This window comes from Cyprinus carpio, chromosome B17 (genome assembly GCF_018340385.1).
Source record: "Cyprinus carpio isolate SPL01 chromosome B17, ASM1834038v1, whole genome shotgun sequence".
NCBI classification, from domain to species: domain Eukaryota; kingdom Metazoa; phylum Chordata; class Actinopteri; order Cypriniformes; family Cyprinidae; genus Cyprinus; species Cyprinus carpio.
In genome coordinates this window covers 5,670,148-5,688,276 of record NC_056613.1, presented here as the reverse complement: position 1 = coordinate 5,688,276, position 18,129 = coordinate 5,670,148, and the positions used below count along the sequence as shown (strand labels likewise).

At 40.9% G+C, this 18,129-nt stretch overlaps 1 protein-coding gene across 2 annotated transcripts; it reads left to right on the top strand.

Moving 5' to 3' along the window:
- Positions 1-939: 939 nt before the first annotated feature.
- Positions 940-16,259, top strand: LOC109058860 (serine/threonine-protein phosphatase 2A 56 kDa regulatory subunit gamma isoform-like). 2 transcript variants are annotated; one of them, XM_042743302.1, is made up of 14 exons: positions 940-1,154; positions 6,269-6,468; positions 7,847-7,957; positions 8,824-8,916; positions 9,002-9,132; positions 9,246-9,305; positions 9,379-9,487; positions 9,568-9,621; positions 9,702-9,872; positions 11,149-11,276; positions 11,433-11,534; positions 11,618-11,690; positions 11,861-11,977; positions 13,711-16,259. In XM_042743302.1, exons 1-14 carry the CDS (start codon positions 1,091-1,093, stop codon positions 13,837-13,839), a joined length of 1,542 nt encoding a protein of 513 aa, XP_042599236.1. In that variant the 5' UTR covers positions 940-1,090; the 3' UTR covers positions 13,840-16,259. The 2 variants fall into 2 exon arrangements, with proteins under 2 accessions (XP_042599236.1, XP_042599237.1); XM_042743303.1 differs by lacking the exon at positions 11,861-11,977.
- Positions 16,260-18,129: the final 1,870 nt, after the last annotated feature.

The window sequence follows — 18,129 nt, the reverse complement described above, 5'->3', positions numbered from 1 at the left end:
AGTTTTGGATTGTGTATTTGCTGTAATTCACTGTAAATGTAATATATCTCTCAGAGCAGAGATGTGAATGTGTTTGGAGTCTCGTTCAGTGAATCATACAGATCAGATCAGATCCAGACACACAGTCCTGTCTGTTTAATAATGACTCTATTGTCTTCTCTAGAGCTGCTTTGAATCTTTGAACCAGGATTTGAATTTCTGAATATTTGATGAACTTTGACACTGATATTTTCCTGTTTATTACCATGAACAATCTGTATTGTATAAAGTGCTATAGAAATAAAGGTGACTTGGCTTGAGAATCATGGCGATTTGTGAACATCTTGGATTTTAATTTAAGACTGAAGGTGGGATGTTTCTGTAATGCAGCAAAACATAATGAAGCTTGTAGTTTTTATGCACTTTTGTGTGATTTTGATCCTGTGGATGAGAAGCGGTTCACGTCTGTCCTTCCTGTCTTCTAGCCAATCAGAAGAGCTCAGTTATAAACATTTTTGTTGTTTTTGTTGCACAGTTATATTTGATAGCATAAACGTGAGGGTTTGCTGTGTTCAGTGTACGAGTGATTCAGACTCAGTGCTGTTGTTCAGTGTCTGTTGTTGTGTGCCGCGCCGCTGCTGCTGTAGATCTCTCTCTCTCTGTCTGACACACACACACACACTCTCTCTCTCTCACACTCTCTCTCTCTCTCTCTTTCCACACACACACAATCTCACACACACACACACACACACACACACTCTATCTCAATTCGAATTGACTTTTATTCAACACACACACACACACACACACGCACACAGAGTAATGAGGCGTGAAGGCTCTTTAGGACTGCTGGAGGGGCCCGTAAGTCCCACCTCCTTCTCTCCTGACCAATAGGCTTCTGCCTGCACTCTGCTGATGTCACAGCTCCTGTGTGCAGTGGACCAATGGGCTCGCAGCTCCCGATGACATCAGCCAGCAGTCGGTTCCTCCAGCACACAGCTTCATTTTCTGCTCAGATTTTGTGTTCAAATGGAGGCTGCTCTGGTGCTGTAGGTGCCTCTGTGTTCTAGCTGCGCCGTGTGCTGACATGCAGCTCGTCTGAGGCAGGATGGTGCTAGACGCTTCTAATCCCAACGGGCCGTTCCCGCCTGTGGCTCTAATGCACTTCAGAGGTGAGTGATCCGGACGGTTAGCAGGGATCGTTCTGTGTCATTGAGGCTCCTGCCCATCCCCCCACTCCAGCAGTGATGTCACAGGAAGTGAGGTCACAGCTGAAGGAAGGGTGTTTTGTGTCTGTGTGTGTGTGTGAGGGACCAAATGTCCCCACAAGGATAATAAAACCTGACATTTTTGACATTGTGGGGACTGGCCTGCAGTCAATGCAAACAGGTTTTCTGTAAGGGGTATGCTTAGGGTTAGGGGATAGAAAATATCATTTGGTCAGTATAAAAGTAATAGAACTCTATGGAAAGTCCCCACAATTCACAGAAACAAACGTGTGTGTGTGTGTGTGTGTGTGTGTGTGTGTGTGTGTGTGAGCAGCAGAGACAGATATGGCTCTGTCAGCTGATTACTGATCGATCTGGTGATTTTAAATGACAACAGTGTGTGTTGATCAGGAAGGTTTGCTCTCATATGTTTAATGTCACAGGTGTGTTTATAAAGCTTAGCTGATATTATAAATTATAAACAGCTGATAGAAATTATTATCATGTCAGTATACAATAAACAGTAAACATACGGATTTATCAGTTATATTTCACTGGGGCTTGTGCGACTCCTGAGCATGTGTGTATATAATTCAAGTTACTGTTATTTATATAGCGCTTTTTACAATGCAGATTGTGTCAATGCAGCTTTACAGTATTAAAAAAAGGTAAATAGTTTGTCGAAATAATCCGAGACCAACAGTTCAATTCCAGGCTTCAGCAAAGTTAGATTGTGCAGAGGACTCAACTGGTTCCTGTGGTCTTGTCCCGGTGGTCGTCTGAGACAAGGTCTTTACAGGGGATCTGTCTCTGGGGTTCTAGTTATACTGGTCTCCGGTGACATTCAGGGCTGTAGAGGTCCTTTCTAGGTGCTAATCCACCATCTGGGCTGGATACAGACTGGATCTGGTGGCTACGGTGACCTCGGAATAAGAAAGAAACAGACTAATATGAGCGTAGATGCCATTCTTCTAACGATGTATCAAGTACATCGGGTGTTATGGGAAGTGTTCCCGGTTCCGGTTTACCTAATTAATGCAGCCTAAAAATCCTTTAATGGATTTGGATATTAGAAGTGTATTAGTGTGTTATGTGTAAGCCAGGTTAAAGAGATGGGTCTTTAATCAAGATTTAAACTGCAAGAGTGTGTCTGCCTCCCGAACAATGTTAGGTAGGTTATTCCAGAGTTTAGGCGCTAAATAGGAAAAGAATCTGCCGCCCGCAGTTGACTTTGATATTCTAGGTATTATCAAATTGCCAGAGTTTTGAGAACGGAGCGGACGTGGAGGACTATAATGTAACAAGAGCTCGTTCAAATACTGAGGTGCTAAACCATTCAGGGCTTTATAAGTAATAAGCAAGATTTTAAAAACCTATACGATGTTTGATAGGGAGCCAGTGCAGTGTTGACAGGACCGGGCTAATATGGTCATACTTCCTGGTTCTAGTAAGAACTCTAGCTGCTGCATTTTGGACTAACTGGTTTGGGCCAAAATTCAGAGCTCGGAGCCCTTCCCTCAGACAGCACGCCAAATATGCATAACCTTTACTCTGTTTATTAAATGTAAGTGTGAAATCTTGAATTAAGATATATATTTTTAAATAGAAAAAACACGGTTTTACCAATGCTATAAATGTGGCTTCAAAGGAAGGATTGCTATCAAATAGCACACCTAGGTTCCTTACTAATGATGAAGAATTGACAGAGCAGCCATCAAATATTAGGGTATATAATTTCACACCTGGCCTGTTGTTTCAGAACCTTGCACGTTTCCCCCCTTAGTTCGGTTCGTTTGGGCATATGTGAACATGCCAATTGCGCTTGGAACCGCAGTAAAACAATCGTTCTGAGATCGCCTGAACGAGGTGGTCTTGTCTCGATTGAAAACAAACTCTGGAGTGGTTTGGTTGTAGTGTGGAAGCAATCCGATCCAACAGACCAACGAACCAGGCTATATCCCAGTGTATGATGGGTAATTACGTAAGTTCCGTGAAAAGCAGTAGACGATATCTGTGGGTGAACACATCTTTGCCATTCAAAATCAAAGCGCGCCTTTTCATTTTATAATGCCGTCTTATTGCTCTTCGTAGCAGGTGCATTTTAACAATGTTTTCCCGACGAATCAATGTTTTCCCTGCTCAAAATGATAAATTAATAAATTAATATAACGACAGCTACAAAAAACCCAACAATAAGCCCATGAAGCTGTTGTCGTTCCATCCTGATGGATGACAGCTATGAGCAGAATTCATGGAAAATAAAACCGTGGAACTTTGACCAATGAGAGGACAGTTTACTCGCACATGACTTGTATAAACAATATTAGACTGTTTAGAAACTAATAATTTTAATCCCTGTTTCGGAACAAAGCAATCGATCTACAGGTGTGAAAGCACCCTTAGACAGCGTTCTAGGTTATTACATGCAGAGCTTTTAGGTCCTATAATTAACACCTCTGTTTTTTCAGAATTTAGCAGTAAGAAATTACTCGTCATCCAGTATATCTTTATCGACTATGATTTCCGTTAGTTTTTCAAATTGGTATATTTCACTGGGCCGTTAAGAAATATACAGCTGAGTATCATCAGCATAACAGTGAAAGCTAACACTGTGTTTCCTGATGATATCTCCCAAGGGTAACATGTAAAGCGTGAAGAGTAACGGCCCTAGTACTGAGCCTTGAGGTACTCCATACTGCACTTGTGATCGATATGATACCTCTCCATTCACTGCTACGAATTGATGACGGTCATATAAGTATGATTTGAACCATGCTAATGCACTTCCATTAATGCCAACAAAGTGTTCTAGTCTATGCAAAAGAATAGCGTGGGTCAATAGTGTCGAACGCAGCACAAGATCCAATAGCACTAATAGAGAGATACAACCACGATTAGATGATAAGAGCAGGTCATTTGTAACTCTAAGGAGAGCAGTCTCAGTACTATGATACAGTCTAAATCCTGACTGGAAATCCTCACAGATACCATTTTTCCCTAAGAAGGAATATAATTCTGAGGATACTACCTTTTCTAGTATCTTGGACAGAAAAGGGAGATTCGAGATCGGTCTATAATTAACTAGTTCTTTGGGGGCAAGTTGTGGTCAAGTTGTGGTGTTTTATAACAATAATAATAATAATAATAATAGCTGTTGTAATTTAACTGCAAGAGTTTTTGTTAGGTTAAAGTTGGGTAAGGGTTGGTTATGGTTAGGTTAAGGTTAGTGATAGTTAAGGTGAACTGATGTAATTTTAGACAGTGTTTCTCCTCGACTGTCACATGTTCCTGTTATGAAACAACTAGTTTCAGTAAAGCTGCTTTAGATTCATCTATTAATTTTTCTCTTTTTTTTTCTCAAGCGTTTTTCATCTTTCTCATAATCTGTCATCCACAAAAATATAAATGGGCTGTGTTTATTGATTCATGTTATGAATGACAGTATCTGCTTTGAAGAGAAGTGCAAGTTGTTTCATGCTGAACCTCAGTGCAACCTTTCAGTAGTTTTGAAACAATGAAACAATGTGTGTTTGTTTCTAACAGAAGGTCTATTTTCATATTACTCTGTGTTGTTAGTAAAGCTGTTGTGCTGAGATGCAAAGTCACTGCTGGAAAACTGTGAAAATCATCTGGAATGTTTGAGTCTGATTAGTGCTCAGTTATACAGGTGATTCATATCTAATTAGGTGAAAATGTTTGTATGTTGTTCACAGGAAGTTAAAAGAGTGAAAATCCTGTAGCTCTCATCAGTGATCTGTATACTAGACAGATCCAGAGTGTCATAACCTCTGTAATAATGCACTCATGTGCATGAGCATCAGATGCTGGTGTTATTTTGGGGCGTTTGGATCAGATAAGTGTCTCGTGTCTGAGGAGCAGCGGATGAACTCCTCTCAGCCTCCTCAGGGAGATGTCTGTGGAGATCTCGAGCATGTGACGTTGCTGGAATCATAATAATAACAGACATGAACCACTCGGAATGATTTGTTTTGAATAGAAGGGGTATTGAATAATAAAAGCACTCATAACAGAGGCACTATCCGTGTGCAAACATGGTATTGTACATTTGAATCATCAGTTGTGTCTTATAGATCAGCTCCTGAATATTGTGCAGAATTTGATCTTAAACTATTTTTAATGTTCCTCCAGTAGATTATAACAGCTGATCCTAACTGGTTATGGTTAAGGACTGGTTGACCTCTCTCTCTCTCTCTCTCTGTCTAAACAGCTGGTCAAATGAACCAAAATACATGTCAAAATACGATCAAATACACAAGAAATGTTTATCATAATTTAATTAAAATGCATTTGCAGCAGGTCAGTCGAGTCACATTTAGGCCTATTTCTCTAGTGCTTTATACAGCGTCGTGTCAAAGCAGCTTCACAGAAATGAACAGGAAAATAACAGAATCAATTATTAACTCAGTTATGGAGACAAATTCAGATTCTGCTGTATGTATGCTGTGAAAGGGTTTTTGTTCAGATCAATCCAGTTCAACGCTGGTTCAGTTCATTTCATTAACAGAGTCAATAACAGTTCAGTAAAAGTTCATCTATTTTTAAATGAGTTCAATTCTGCTATTTAAAGCAGCTCTACAGCAGACAGTAGTGTCATTATTCAGTTCAGTTCTATCAGTGTCAATGTTTTCAGATGTGATTCAGCTGTAAAGCAAAGACAATCATCGTCCAGCTCAGTTCAGCTGAGTGTTCTTGTGAAGGAAACAAATGCATGTTCTTGACTCTCATTGATTCTTTTGCACACTTGTGCTGTTCTACAATGCAAAACTTTAGTGCTGAAATTGAATGTTTCATAACTGATGAATTTTAGCAATAATCCTGTGAAGCTGCTTTGAATCAATCTGTATTGTATAAAGCACAATAGAAATAAAACTAATGCTACTTGACAAATATTTTTGTGCATGTATTTCCCTCCTGAAGCAGCGAAAGGGAATTGATGGATGACATGCATGAGTGGTTTGTGGCTGGATGCAGAAGCTGGTGATTGTATGATTGTGCAGTTTTTCTAATCACGTACAGTACGGGTCTGACGACGGTCTCTGCTCTTCTTGTGCTTCCAGATGTGGCTCCGGCCGAGCAGGAGAAGCTCTTCGTCCAGAAGCTGCGTCAGTGCTGCGTTCTGTTCGACTTCCTGTGCGATCCGCTCAGCGACCTGAAATGGAAGGAGGTGAAGCGGGCGGCGCTGAGCGAGATGGTGGAGTACATCAACCACAATCGCAGTGTCATCACGGAGCCCATTTACCCGGAGGTGGTGCACATGGTGAGTCAGGCTGGCTCTCAGGGGCCCGCGGCGGCCCTCGCTTGTTTGATCTCACACCTCCAGACAGTGCAGCTTCTGTTTCCCATTAGAGTCAGCCGCGGCCTTTCTTGTGCTTTATTGACTCTGACTTCACATGCTTTTCTATTTAGAGCATTAAAGAAGCCTTATCAGGCTGCAGTTTCATCTGAAACACAACGGACCTTTTCCACATTTCTGTGTTATCTTCAAGAGCAGAGAGTACCACAAATATATTTTTTGCATTCCCATTTGCTCAGATAGAAAAGAAAAACTCCATTATAGTGTTTTCATGACTTCAATAAAAAGTAAAAAAAAACTGAGAGAGATGGCAGTCATAAGAGAGAATGATGTCAAATTTACCGTCCCTCACATAGAAGATATAAAGATCCACTACGGAGGATTTTTCACGAAATGATTGATGAAGGCAGATAGCCGAAACATTTGTCTGTTGTATCTCCTACTTTAATTTCAATAAAAGATTTAAAGAGTGCAGTCCTTTGTAATGTGACCAAATGATTTGGTGAAAATGAATTATTCAGTGAGAACATAAAAAAATTCTCATTTCATTGACATGAACACAATAATCACACTGCAAAAATGGTTTTCTTAGTATTTTTGACTTGTTTTCTAGTATAAATATCTAAACATTCTTGAATCAATATGCATTTACTTGACAAGTAAAAATTTTTATGATATTAAATCTTGTTTTCTAAAAAAACAAAAAAACCAAGCCAAAATATCTGCCAATGGGGTAAAAAAAATTATCTTAATTCAAAGGCTAAACAAGATTATTTTTCTTGCCCCATTGGCAGATACATTTGCTTGTTTTAAGCAAAAACTAACATTATTATTATTATTATTATTTTTTTTTTTTTTTAGGAAACAAGATTTAATATCTTAAGTCATTTTACTTATACAGTAAATTAATCTTGATTCAAGAATTTTTAGATATTTATACTAGAAAACAAGACAAAAATACTAAGGAAGAGAATATTTTTTTTGCAGTGCAGTGTTGTCAGGTTCAATCAGGCTTGAATTTCTTTGAGATTTTGAGTAAAACCATCAGATTCATCCATGCAGCAAATCATTCAACTTCACTGATGGATAACAAAATGAATTTAACTTGTAATTCAGTGTTTTAAAGCCAAGAATGCCATAGTGCATCTATAACATTTCTCTGTGTTTCCTCGTGATCAAGTGAAGGCTCAGCGATGGTCTCTGGTGACCCTGATGAGGTTCGGGAGATCGTTTGTGTCACAGAGTTCTCTTTAGTGTGATGTAAACATGGTGAAGTGCTGCTCGTCTAGTGTACGAGTGTCAGGAACATGATGGCCGTGTACGGCTTGTGTTTGTTTTGCAGTTTGCGGTGAACATGTTCAGGGCTCTGCCGCCTTCATCGAACCCGACGGGAGCAGAGTTCGACCCGGAGGAGGATGAACCCACTCTGGAAGCAGCTTGGCCTCATCTGCAGGTGTACTGTACATCATTCACAGCGTGTCTGACCGCTTCAGTTCACTGTTCACAGCATCACCAGAGACAGGAGACCTTACACTACCAGCCAACAGTTTGAAATAATTAACATTTTTTAAACGTTTTTATCTGTTGTGCTCACACAGCCTGCATTTATTTTGTCAAAAATACAGTAAAAAAACATGAAATATTATTACAATGTAAAACAACTGTTTTCTGTGTGAATATCTGTTAAACTGTAATTTATTTCTGTGATGCGCAGCTGTATTTTCAGCATCATTACGCCAGTCTTTTTTGGAACTTTCTGTTCATCTGTGAATCTTGAGAAATAAAATGTATCACGGTTTCCACAAAAATATTGTGCAGCACAACTGTTTTCAACATTGATAATAATCAGAAATGTTTCTTGAGCAGTAAATCATCATATTAGAATGATTTCTGAAGATCATGTGACACTGAAGACTGGAGTAATGATGCTGAAAATACAGCTGTGCATCACAGAAATAAATTACAGTTTAACAGAGATTCACACAGAAAACAGCTGTTTTACACTGTAATAATATTTCATAGTTTACTGTATTTTTGATAAAGGCAGCTTTGGTGAGGTTGAGAGTTTTCTTTCAAAAAAAAAAAAAAAACTTATTTGGCTGATGGTTTATTTAATCATAATTTTATGTTATGTTAATGCAATGTTTAATGTGCCACATAAACAGAACCAGTGTTTTCAGGTAATTCTGTACATGTATGTAGTGTGACGACAGCAGCTATCATGATAACACGAGTGATTAGTACAGCAATCCACATCTGAATAAATAACGTCTCCAGAGTCAACTTTCACTCATCACAGCATCTTTCTGTTTCTCAAAGCTGGTGTACGAGTTTTTCCTGCGGTTTCTAGAGTCGCCCGACTTTCAGCCGAATATCGCAAAGAAATACATTGACCAGAAATTTGTGATGCAGGTAAAGATTTATTATTTTCACTAATAAGCTGAAGTTTCAGCATGAGTTCAGACGTGTGAAATGCTGTTTCTGAACTGAATTTCAGCTTCTGGAGTTGTTTGACAGTGAAGATCCACGAGAGAGAGATTTCCTGAAAACCACCCTGCACCGAATATATGGGAAGTTTCTCGGGCTGCGCGCTTACATTAGAAAGCAAATTAATAACATATTTTACAGGTGAGCAGTGCCTCTTTCTTGTGGTTTCTCAGTGTTAGTGGTGTGATAATTCAGTCTCAGTTGGAAAAAGGTTTCAGGTTTGTCTGTAAGTGTCTCTTTGTGTGTGTTCGCAGGTTTATTTACGAGACGGAGCATCACAACGGAATCGCTGAGTTACTGGAGATCCTGGGCAGGTAAAACATCAGCTGTCCCTGTGCATGCTGGGAAATCTTCTGATTTCTGACAACTGTTTCTTCTGTCCGACAGCATCATCAACGGCTTTGCTTTACCATTAAAAGAGGAGCACAAGATCTTCCTGCTGAAGGTTTTACTGCCGCTGCATAAAGTGAAGTCTCTGAGCGTCTATCACCCGCAGGTCAGTCACACGCTCAGCTCATTAAACATCGTTCACTCACACTGACCAGCGCCGCTTAACCCCGTCTCGTCCTGCTGCAGCTGGCGTATTGTGTGGTTCAGTTCCTGGAGAAGGACAGCACGCTCACTGAACCGGTAAGACGTCACACTCTCAGACAGCTTTAGATGCATTATGGGATTGATGTGACCCGTGAGGCTTTGCTGCCGCTGTGCAGGTGGTCATGGCTCTTCTCAAGTACTGGCCCAAGACTCACAGTCCAAAGGAGGTGATGTTCCTCAACGAGCTGGAGGAGATCCTGGACGTGATCGAGCCGTCCGAGTTCGTGAAGGTCATGGAGCCGCTCTTCCGTCAGCTGGCCAAGTGTGTGTCCAGTCCTCACTTCCAGGTGAGCCAAGCGTTTTAGACATCAGTCAGGGCTTTAGAAGGTTCAACATTCATTCTTTATCTCCTACATACTACATACATGTGATGTAGAGCACTGAATTAATTAATTAATTACATTTTAAAATGCTCGTAATTAGACTAGTTACTTTTACTGACTGCATGATTACATCAGTGTAGGGGGTAACGCATTACAAGCAACGTGAGTTATGTAATCAGATTACTTTCCCCAAATAACACCTTACGTTTTGTAACATAGAAGGCGTTGTGACAACAAAGTGGAGGATCCAAATATAGCTTTATTAAGATCATAGTCAGGGTCAAACACCAGCAAAACAGTAATATCCAAGACAAATCCAAAGGAGTAGTCCAATAAACAGGGAATGGTCAGGGCAGGCAGCAAACAAGAAAAAACAAGAAAACAGTCCAAGATCAAAAACATGAAGGCAAGGAAACTCGGAAAACAAGGAAATTAGGAAACATTACAGGCTATCAGACATCACCGGTGTAAGAGTGTGTGTGTCATCCTTATAGTGGTTCACTGATGAGGTGATGAGAGACAGGTGACTGCAATTGCTGAGCGCTGATGAGTCCAGGCAAAGGATTATGGCAAATGGAGTCCGGGGTAAAGTGGCAAGAGTCTGGAATGGAGTGCCCTCTAGCAAAACTCAAAGGCACTCCAGCTAGAGATCGTGACACTTTCAAATTTTCAGTGATATATCTGAGTAACTTTGTTTTCTCATTTATTGACTGACAGCTCTCCTTTTCCCATGTTGAGAGAAATCTGGAGTAAGTGCAGAGGCTCTTCCTTCAGCCTGAGGATTATAAATTCCACTTTTGGTGTGAAAGGGCCTTTACAGTTGCCAAAAAATATAACTTTGGATTTTTTTGTTATTAAAAAACAAATAAGCAAGCCCAGCTCAGGTGGCAAAAAAAGCAAACAAATTAGGCAAATTCTGTGACATTCCGCGTGATACAATAAATTCCGCTTTTATGACTGGATTCCATGATTTCGTCCGCATCGTGGAAATCATAGGGCTCCTAGGTACAAGATTATCTTATTTATATTAATGTGATACACAAATTAGGTCAACAAAAAAAAAAATCTAAAAGTAGTCTGATTTTATCACCTGAAATGTGTAATGTAATTATTTCATTACTAACTACAATTTCTGTCGTGTCATTTGGAATCAGTAACAGACTACAATTTGTGAGTAATCTCTATTGTGACGAGCGTTATAGAAATAAATTTGCCTTGACGTGACGTGTGCTTCTGACAGGTGGCGGAGAGAGCGCTTTATTACTGGAATAACGAGTACATCATGAGTCTCATCAGCGACAACGCAGCCAGGATCTTACCCATCATGTTCCCCGCGCTTTACCGCAACTCCAAGAGCCACTGGAACAAGTAAGACTCGTATTTGATGCCGTTTGGATCCAGCGTCACGCTTTACTCGCTAGCATAAACATACTGAACGATGCTTTATTGAGCTGTGAAGATGTTTTGTTCTGTCTGAATGCATGACTCTTCCTCTCTCTTCTCTGTGTTCGTGAATGACTGCAGGACCATTCACGGCTTGATCTATAACGCACTGAAGCTCTTCATGGAGATGAACCAGAAGCTGTTTGACGACTGCACACAACAGTTCAGAGCCGAGAAGAACAAGTGAGTTGAGCCGCAAACACAGCCGTGGTTTTCAGGTGAGATGAGTTCATGCGTGATGAAAACACTGACGCTTCTGCTTCCAGAGAGAAGGCCAAGCTGAAGGAGAGAGAGGAGGCCTGGATGAAGATCGAGAGTCTGGCCAGATCAAACCCGCAGGGGAGTTTCTCTCGAACCGCCGGTGAGCAGGAGTCTCCTGAATCACACTCTAAAGAGAATCTACTGACCTCCGTCTGCTTCATTCTGGTTCTTCCGTCACTGCTGATGACTCTCTGTAACGCTCATGTTTCTGTTTCTGTCTGTGTTTTTGCTACTTTCTTTTCCACTAGTACGTTATGTGTGTTGATCCGTCTGGACTAAACAGTCCTGTAGAAATGGAGACCGATGGTCCCTTTATAGAAGATGTTCAGATGTTAAAAAAGACAGTGCAGGCCAGAGCCATTCAGGTAATTCAGAGAACTTAACAGAGCTTCATCATCATCATCATCATCATCATCATCAGGTGTGGCAGAGATATGGCCTATATGGAAAAGGATGATCCGTGTCACATGTTCAGATCTTTCTCTTCTCAGTCTCCACCTGAACGACAGCGTTCGTTGTTATGAGTTAGAAATCCACCTTTCCATATGGGCACTAGAAGCTGGAGAATCACTCTCCACTGTCTGCTTTTATTCAGTGAATATCAGTCATCATATGTGTATATCAGACAGTCAAATCAACCGCATTTCAGAAACTTGATAATGCCATGGATGCCATGAAGTCAAAACAACAATTATCACCTGAGATTTAGAGCTAAATTACGGGGGGAAATGACTTTAAGATGATTTTATATGACAATAGTGACAGTTCAAAAACGGTGAAAATCTGCGCATGAAGCCACAATGAAGTCTCCGTATCTCTGGGACTGAACCACGTAGGCTCTTAAAAATGACGATTACAACAGAAAAGTTTAAGAACAAGAATCTAATAGGATATTAAGATATCTTTAATATTTCTTGAGTAACACACATAAAAACTTGCAACAAGTATTTTTTCCCCATTTTTGAATGGTCATCATTGGCATATAATGATTTTACTAATAGAGCTTCCAATCTCTGCGAGAACATAACATGATGATGCATCCATCTTTCTGAAGACAGTTTCTCCTCCAAATCTCAGGAGGCAATTGTCATTTTGACCTTCCTTCCATAACTGTGGATTACTCATAAATGGCATTTAATATTTTGCCTTTCTTCTTCATTTATGTATTTCATTCACCAGAAAAAATATAAAAATCTAATCGTTTAGTCAGGTACGTCTGGTTGAGTTGACACAGAATGATGCAGATATGTTATAATAACAGCAGTGTTGGGAAGAAACTAGTTACATGTAACAGAATTACGTAATTTAATTACGAAATAAATGTAATTATAATCAGTTACAGAGAAAAATTGTGTAACTAAATTACAGTTACATGAAAATGTTAACAGTTACAAACAGTTTTTTTTTCACACACTTCCACATAAAGATTTAATTAATTTCTTCCATAAATTGCACTGACTGCTCTAAAATATGAGACAGCAATGTTTAACACATGCTTATTCCATAATAGTTTTATTTAATATTTAGCTATACAAATATTCAAAATACTACTAAATACTAACACTAATACCAAATATGATATAAGATAACACCTATTCATAAAAAAACTAAAATATAATTTTATTTAAAAACAGTATCATAGCTATATATACTAGGCTATATCGTATGATTTAAATCGGTATTTAATCTCAGAATGAATGTCAAAGTAAGTCTGATTTTGTTGTGGCTGTGCTTTAAAATTAAAGTATTATAATCTTACTTCAAGTGATGAAGGATTCTGAAAGTCTGACAGTAATCAGTGTTGAGTTCTACTGTAAGGTTAACCCTGCCTGCTTTAACTTACATGTCTCAAAAAGATTAACAGTTGAAAACATTAGAAAAGTAATCAAAAAGTAATCAAATGTAATTAGTTACATTACATTAATAAAGTAATTGAAATAGTTACACTACTAATTACATTTAACAGGGTAACTTGTAATCTGTAACCTGTTACATTTCCAAAGTAACCTTCCCAACACTGAATAAGATTCTGGGATTCTGGGATTCAGTGTGACTCACGTGTGTGTGTGTGTGTGTGTGTGTGTGTGTATTTGTGTAGATGTCGAGGGAGCAGAGGAAGGAGCGGCCGCTCGTCAGGCGTAAATCGGATCTTCCTCAGGACTCCTTCACCAACAAAGCCTTGGAGACACACCGGCGCGCCGAAGACATGCTGACCAACCACGACTAGCTCAGGTGTTCGTTTGGAGGCTCCACATCTTCGGGGTTTTCTTGACTCTCTTCGTCTGGTCCGGATGCTCGCCGCTGTGTGATTGAGAACGCGGAGCGGAAAGCTTTCTTTGTGTTTCAGATTTGTGTTTATTTTCAGGGACGGTTGCCAGTGCCAATACTGTCATGCTGATTAGCTTCCATAGTTTTATTTCTCTGTTTATTGCTTCAGCTATTGTGATGTTTCAGACTAAAGCACGTCTGTCACGTGTTCTCTCTGTGTGTCGCTCAGATCGGATGACTTTGTTTGTTCACTTCTGTGCCACAGACAGTTTGGTTGAACGTGGTGTCTCCGCTCGTTGTGCTGTTTCACTGGTTCAAACAATGGTTCAGTTTCTCCATCGGATCGACAGCTGAATGTCACCAACATTCCTGGATCAGTTCATCCGACACAAAGCTCTGGGATCCGATAGGAATCTCTTATGATCTCAGACTCGACTCTCCAGAAGGACCTCAGTGCCTTCCAGCGGCAGAGACGAGGGCCTTCGGTCCGTTCGGATGAATCCAGATCCAAACGCAGCAGTGTGACACCGACACTTCGATTGTTCATTTCCATACGGATGTTTTCCTGTTATTTTACTGAACTACCTAGAAGCACTTCCTGAAAACTTGAAAACTCTACTGTGTGTATGCGTGTGTGTGTGTGTGAGAATCAGTCGCATGCTTACAGTCATTTCTGTACCGTTGTTTGAACTCCTGTATGTTTAATCACCGCTTTTTATTAATTTCTTTTCACCTATAATAATTCATTCAGTATGCGAGTATATAAATGTTGATGTATAAAACACATTTTTGTCTCAGCTTCTTTTCCAAACACACTCACACACTCCACTGAAGAGTTTATAAGTGTGTTTAGAGAATTGATTGTCTTTAACTGTGTTACTGTTGAAACAAATGAATGAATGAGAAGGGCAGAATTATTCCTATTTGCTGTAACTCATGGTAAGTGTAAGCCTGAACGCCGAGTGCAGAGCGCCATCGTCTGAAGATGGTCCTCGAGAGGAATTCGCTGCCTTCGTGGAGTGGACTCTGGAGAGAAAAAACTCCAGACCCAGTGCACAGCCCACCATCTCCTCGCAGTGTGGAGCATCAGGCCGAGCCCGCCAATGATGGAGAGCCAATCAGTGCAATACAGAGCGACTGAGCGGAGGATCGCCCCAGAAGTAGAGCCCAACCTGTCAGACCAGGTGTGTGAACAGGCTGCAACGCCCATCGCAAGGGAGAAAGCCGTGGACGGTGAGAGCGTGGAGGGGAGCCCACTGCACCGTGGTTGAAGGTGAGCTGATTGTACATCTGGGACTGCTGGATTTAGAAGGGGATCCGATTGACTGGGAAAAAGATCTGTAGGTCGACTTGCCCCCTGTCCTCTCTCCTTCGTCCCCGCTGATCTCTTCCAGCCCTGAAGGGGCTCCTGTTTCCCTGTCCAGCCTGGAGTGGGCTTTGATCCCCGAGTGCAGGTCTGAGAGCCCGGAAGGCTCATGAATCCCAAACACCCGCCCGCTCCTGCCTCCTCCACCGCTGTTGTCTGCCAGCCCCTCTGCTCGCCCTCAGCCCGCAACTATACAGTGTGAGTGTAGAATCCCTCACCTCCGCCTCCAGCCTCCGAGGCCCAGAATCCCCCTTGGCCAGTAGACCCAGCGGCTTCACCTCGGCTCCTAGCTCCCTCGCCTCCACCATCACCCATCGATCCACCAGCTCCACCGGGCTCCCTCGTCCCTCTGGCTCCGACTTGGTCGGGCGTTGACCATCGCCTCTGGACTCTGTTGGGCTCCTTCCTCCTGCCAGCTCCACCTTGGTCCTCAATTGCTCCAGCTCCGCCGCAGATCTCCAGATCTCCGCCGGAGCCCTCGGCTCCACCCTGGCCCCCCGGATCCTCTGCATCCCCCTGGGACTTTGGCTCCCGCCATTGGTTGGTCCCCTGGAGTCGACGGCCATTCCTCCTCCATGGATCCTCCCTCTGTCGGCTCCACTGTGGGTCAACATCATGGCTGTGGCCTAGGTCCAGCTTGGCTTCTCCTGCTCCAAGCCCCTTCTGTCTCTTCCTGAGCCTTCTCCTAAGTTCCCACCCATACCTCCTTCTGTTGTTTCTACAGTGCGAAGACTCACCTTCGGGTAAAGGGCGAAATGTCAGACTTTTGGACCTGTTTCGCCCCCGTAGTTCTTCCTGTGTTTCCTTATTTGGTTTTGTTCCTGTCCTTGTTCTGTGTTTTTAGTTTGATTAGTCATCCCATTCACCTGCGTTTCCCCAATCATCCCCTGTATTTAAGTCTTAGTCTGTGCAGTCTGTCTCGGTCGGGTCTACTTGTTAACTATGTGTGTTGGCTCAAACGCCTATTGTGGTTTATCCCCTGTGTTTTCTTGATTAAAGACAGTTCACGTTTACTTGTGCCTCCTGCAAGTTTCCTCAACAGTGTGATGTGACAACTATAAAGGCCACCAGAAGTGAAATGAATAAGCCTCAGTCTGAAGGAAATGCTTCTGTCTCTGCACCTCACTCATAATTTCTCTCAAAACAGAGATGGGAGAATAAACAAGAAAACAAAGTTACATGCGTTACTTTTTTGAAAAAGTAATCTGATTTCGTAATTCATGTTACTTGTAATGTGTTACCCCAAACACTGCATATGAACGTGTTTGTGCATTTGATACACGCATATATAGTTTACTTATAGTATATTAACAACAATATTATATGTACAGAATAAAAAACTACAGATCAATGGAAGAAACTTTTCCATTTCTGAGGAGCTAATAAACATTTTCTATCAATCTGTACAATTCTGACATTCTGGTATAGCTTTTATTTGTGAGTTTTTCCTGAAGTTCAATGTTGTATGAGCATATTGAAAATAAAGAGATCATGTGAGCTTATATTTAAATCTTTAGTGTCTCATACAGTGATTATTTGTGATTGAGCTTCTGTTCGCCCGTTAAAACAAACAATAGATCAGGGTGTCCTGGGGGGTCACTGCTCCAAACACACCTGAAGCAGCTAATCAAGGTCAGACGAGAAACCTCCAGGAAGGTGTGTTGACTTTTGCATGATCTTAACTCTGCAGGACAGCGGCCCTCCAGGAAAGATTTCGGACACTCGTGCTTTAGAGAAACATCTGCAGATGCTGGACATGAGTGTTATGGATCATCATTTGTAATCTAGTTTATCAGTTCATCTGTATGTTTTATTCTGATTTTTGCATGATCTTAAATCATTCTAACATTAACCTGCAGTCACTGTTTTAATAGTCCAAACCTGTTTTGACCACTAGAGGACTACTTCTGCTCAGGATGAAACTATAAACCCCTTGAACCCTGATCCCAAAGCTCAAACAAACCCAAAGCCATGAGAAAACACACACAGAAGCACTTTAATCAGCGAGCTTCACGCTTCATTCTGTGTCAGTTTGTTCAGGTCACAACTCGTTCACCAAAAATGATCATTCTGTCATCATTCACTCTCCTCACGTTGTTCCAGACCTGTGTGAGCTTCTTTCTTCTGTTGAACACTAAAGAAGATATTCTGAAGAATGTTGGGAACCAAACAACTGCTGGTAGCCATTAAGTTCCATAGTATGAAAAAAATAAATAACTCTGGAAGTCATTGGGGATCAGAAGCTGTTGTTTTGTGTATATAAAGAATCAACATGAGGGAGAATAAATGATGACTGAACTTGGGTGAACTATCCCTTTAATATGTGAACCACATTTGGACATTAATTGATTTATAGTATTTATTTATTTCTGTAAGATCTGAACTGAGTCTAATCCCTGAAATGACTGATGTGTTTCAGAAAGTTGCCTGACCTCTGTGAAAATCCACTTCCACGTGACTGATGGATTACTTCCTGTCTGGCATCAGAGCACTTAATGAAACATCCTTACAGCCCTTCATCTGCTGCCTGTGACAGACACATTAAATCACTCCATCCGATCCGACAGAATCAGCCTTACACTCAAACAGCATTATAATGGTGCTGACAGACAGTGGGTCGAAAATAAAGAAAAAACTAAATCAATCTGCTAATAAACGCAAGGCCTTATTACACAAAAACCTTAAAAACAGAACAAACAAACTGTATTTTTCTTTAGTTGGAAAACATACGTGTATATGAAACGAAAACGTAACAGAATTATAAGATTAAAAATGTCATGACACCTGTTTATTATTATTATTATTTTAATATGTGTATTGAACTTCAGAAAAAAGGTTTTTAAGTGGCGGGTCTTTTAAGGCTTGTCAGTAATCGGCCGCTGT